At 53.8% G+C, this 2,785-nt stretch overlaps 1 protein-coding gene across 1 annotated transcript; it reads left to right on the top strand.

Annotated features, from left to right (window-relative positions):
• Window positions 1-947: 947 nt before the first annotated feature.
• On the top strand, window positions 948-1,218 carry SPRG_17635 (hypothetical protein; the record flags this gene model as incomplete). Its single annotated transcript, XM_012357001.1, has 2 exons — window positions 948-1,079; window positions 1,131-1,218. Coding segments are annotated over 2 exons (220 nt in total), but the record flags the coding sequence as incomplete, so codon positions are not given.
• Between the last annotated feature and the right edge of the window lie 1,567 nt (window positions 1,219-2,785).

Here is a 2,785-nt window from a genome sequence, read left to right as displayed (position 1 = left end):
TAAACCAACGCTGCGCAACCCCTTGCACTGCCCGCCGAAAGCTCAACACGTCGCGTGGGCAGGTGTTGTGTCGTCTTGCACATTCAAGAACTGGGGCCAAGCAGAATCAAGTGCATACAAGGAACAAGCCACTTCAACATTGAAGATCATGGTTAAAGTAAAAGGTCAAAGCTTGCCTCCGTTTCAAAGCTAACCAAAGTTCTCTCACATTTGGCATTTGCCATTACATCAAACACACACAAACACAACGGCCACGGCCAGTTGTGGCAGGTTGGTTTCACTGGGTTGGTGTTGCTGGATTGTCCTGGCATCGCCAGAGCGCTTTTAAATGTCATTAGTATGCTTTTAACGGACAGCACTCTGGGCTGCACAGTGGCCTGGACATTTTAGCGGACTGGGAGCCGTCAAATTCTGGCGATGCGCCAGTAGTCCGGGAGTGTTGAATTTACTGGCGCGCTGCATAGAAAAAGAGAGGGGAAAAGTCCTGGATCCTATTTTATCATCATTTTATTCCAGCGCCAGCGCCACGAGCAATCCCCGGATTACGTAATCGTGATAGCTTGATTACGTCATACGAGCTGGGCCAGTAAGTCGCTGCCCAATCAGAACGGGGTATCAAAAGACCAGCTTGGCCAGTTTTGCCCCTTCTCATTGGATAAAATGCAGGTTTTTCTAAGGCCGCCGCTAAGGCCCGAATACAAGAATCGAGTCATTCCTTCACGCGGTAATATTATTGGGCAAAATTATGCAATTTTCCGTGGCCGGTGTGTCATTCCGCAATCAGCATGCAGTCCACAGCGGTCGCGCGCGGCGCGACGTGCCTCACGACCAAGCGCTGGAGTCGCCGTAGCGACGCATGAGGCCGAGACGCGCGCTTTTTCTTCCAAGACCTACAGCCTGCGCTCCCTCAAGATGATCGTTCCTGCCGCGTACGCTCGACACCGTAGACGCACATGTGTGCGAAGTGTGCACGTCGGCATCGCCCAACTGCGTTATGAAGAACCCGAGCTACACGTTCCCGGCGCTCAAGCTGGCGACCGCGCCACCGACGATTGCGCCTCCATTGGCGCCCCTCCATTGTACGCCCGTCACCTCCCGCGTTACTCTTTCTTCTCTCACCTCTTCACTAGGGACGGCGGTCGCACCCGAGGAGACGCCACGCCGCTGCGCGACAGCGCTAGAGAACCCCCGAGGCAACGCGCAGATCCCGCAAGGTATGTAGAGCGACGCGCATCGTGCTGCCCGCGCATGCACACTTACATAGGTGTTGCTCTGGTAGGGCATTGCCCAACCTGCGCATTGGCCGATCGGCCATTGACGGGCGCTCCACGATCAACTTTCGTTGGCTCGCGGCAGATAGCTGGCTCGTCGACCCGCGCCGCGGATGCTCTGCGCCGACAGCGATGCTGTCAGCAAACCAAACGCGTTCGACGAAGGCGCGCTGATGCGGCGGCAAGGTCGACCGACAACGAATACTACGGAGTACGCGGCAACGAGAAGCGGTCGAAGCCGATGGGTAGTACTGCATGTTCAAGTTAATGAGATTGCTTCAATCGTGGATGATGATTCTGGCTTGGTACGAGGGCGCATGGGAGGCGCAGTTTCGTGGCGACTCGAGGGCGTCGATGAGCAAATTAGGGAATCGCGATAGCATATCGGTAGCGGCCTGGGTGGCTAGGTGTGCATAGCACAGTGCGACCTTGAAGCAGAACCAGCGCGCTAGCTCATCGCGGTGCTATATTCGCAAGTGCCGTGAACTCACGTCCAGGCGGCGACAGCGGCGGCCGAGGAAGCGCGCGCGGTGGTCTCCTCTGTGAAGAAGGCGCATGCTAGCTGTGTGAGGGCGCGCCGATGGATGGCGCGCAATAAGATGCTGCCTTGGAGGGTTCTGCTGGAAGCATCGACTTCGGCGGCAACGGCGTGGGTGGCTGGCGCTGCGCCGACCGCGCGGCCTGGTGCGCCCCGACGCAATAGAATGCTAAAGCACGCCCTTTGGTATTTGATCGGCATGGCCCGTATTCGATTTCCAAGGATATAAAGTTTCAATAGAGCAATGCCAGTAGCTCCTAAAGTGGCAAAACGCCAGTTGATTGGGATTGTTAGATTTACTGGCGCGCCGCATAGAAAAAGAGAGGGAGAAAATCATGGATCCTATTTTATCATCGTTTTTTGCGCGAGGGGCAGCCTTGGGCATTCCCTGGATTACGTAATCTCGATAGATTGATTACGTCATACCAGCGATGCCAGTAGAGCGTCAGCCAATCAGAACGGGGCATGAAACGCCTGTTTCGCTCGCTCTGATTGGACAAAATGATGGAATTCCCAAGTGTAGCGCCAAGTGCAGCCGTGCTAACGAGTATTTTTCAATCCATACGCAATCCGCTCAAATATTATCAAGTCATACTCATTTCATGACCAATATTATCAATGCATACTCAACGCATCTGATTGGCCAAAATAGACCAAATAGTCAACTCTGATTAGACAATACTCAAATAATCCAAGGAGCCTAGCACAGTCGCTACAACCCAAATAGTGTTAGCCAATACCAAAAAACGCAAATAGAGTATTTCCGACCGTTAATAGTGTTACATAATACAAAAAAACGCAAATAGAGTATGTCGGACCGCCGTTTCAATGTGGGGCTCAAATTTCGAAGTGAGACCGACCATCCCAGACAACTACTAGTACGATGCAGCGCGCGAAGCCCGTCGCCCAGCCGCCGACTGTTGGTCAACAGATGCTGCGGGGACAACTTGCGAGTGCCATCAAGGACTTCGCTCTA

Source organism: Saprolegnia parasitica (genome assembly GCF_000151545.1).
Source record: "Saprolegnia parasitica CBS 223.65 unplaced genomic scaffold supercont2.685, whole genome shotgun sequence".
Lineage (NCBI taxonomy): Eukaryota > Oomycota > Saprolegniomycetes > Saprolegniales > Saprolegniaceae > Saprolegnia > Saprolegnia parasitica.
This window is presented reverse-complemented; position numbering and strand designations above follow the sequence as displayed.